The 719-nt window shown below is 58.7% G+C and overlaps 1 protein-coding gene across 1 annotated transcript in view; it reads left to right on the top strand.

Annotated features, from left to right (window-relative positions):
- The window catches only part of NDUFS6 (NADH:ubiquinone oxidoreductase subunit S6), a 14,712-nt gene extending 14,143 nt beyond the window's left edge, over window positions 1-569 (top strand). The window contains exon 4 of the mRNA XM_017515969.2: window positions 366-569. Coding sequence (XP_017371458.2) covers window positions 366-431 — 66 coding nt within the window. The 3' untranslated portion in view covers window positions 432-569. The remainder of the gene's footprint in view (window positions 1-365) is intronic.
- The last annotated feature ends 150 nt before the right edge of the window (window positions 570-719 follow it).

Genomic DNA, 719 nt, shown 5'->3' with positions numbered 1-719 from the left:
GGTGGGAGTCTGAGGCCGGGGGTTCGGTGGGGTGGCCGCCTAGCCCGGGTGGGAGTCTGAGGCCGGGGGTTCGGTGGGGTGGCCGCCTAGCCCGGTGGGAGTCTGAGGCCGGGGGTTCGGTGGGGTGGCCGCCTAGCCCGGGTGGGAGTCTAAGGCCGGGGGTTCGGTGGGGTGGCTGCCTAGCCCGGGTGGGAGTCTGAGGCCGGGTTTTGGTGGGGGGAAGCAAGATCGACCGTCTCCGTTCTTACTTCAGCACTAACTGTATTTTTATGTTTCTGACAGTCTCAGTTTTGCACATACATTTTAGATGCGTGATTTGAAGGAGAATGTGGAAACACGACATCATTCCCTTTGAATTTTTTCAGGACAAAGAGACAAAAACGGGCACATGTGGCTACTGTGGGCTGCAGTTCAGACAGCACCACCGCTAGAGCCATGACACGCGGGGCTCCCACAGCGTCCACCTGAGCGTTTCCACGGGAAGATGAGCGCAGGAGGCTCACCGATTGTGTATGAAGGGTATTCCTCATGCTGAATAAAGGTATTCCATGTTGCTGTCGTGGCTGAAATGTGTATGTTTGTGTCTTTCATGGGCTGGGCTTTGCGGGTGAAAATCCACATGGGCATGCGAAGACATGAGGGAGGAAGCAGTGTCTGCTCCTGAGTGAGCCTCCTGCGGCCTCCGCGTGTGAGCCCCAGCCGCCTCCTGCGGCCTCCGC

The sequence above is a fragment of the Cebus imitator genome, unplaced genomic scaffold (assembly GCF_001604975.1).
Source record: "Cebus imitator isolate Cc_AM_T3 unplaced genomic scaffold, Cebus_imitator-1.0 Scaffold567, whole genome shotgun sequence".
NCBI classification, from domain to species: Eukaryota; Metazoa; Chordata; class Mammalia; order Primates; family Cebidae; genus Cebus; species Cebus imitator.
Note: the sequence above shows the minus strand (reverse complement) of the source record. Positions and strands in the feature narration are given on the sequence as shown.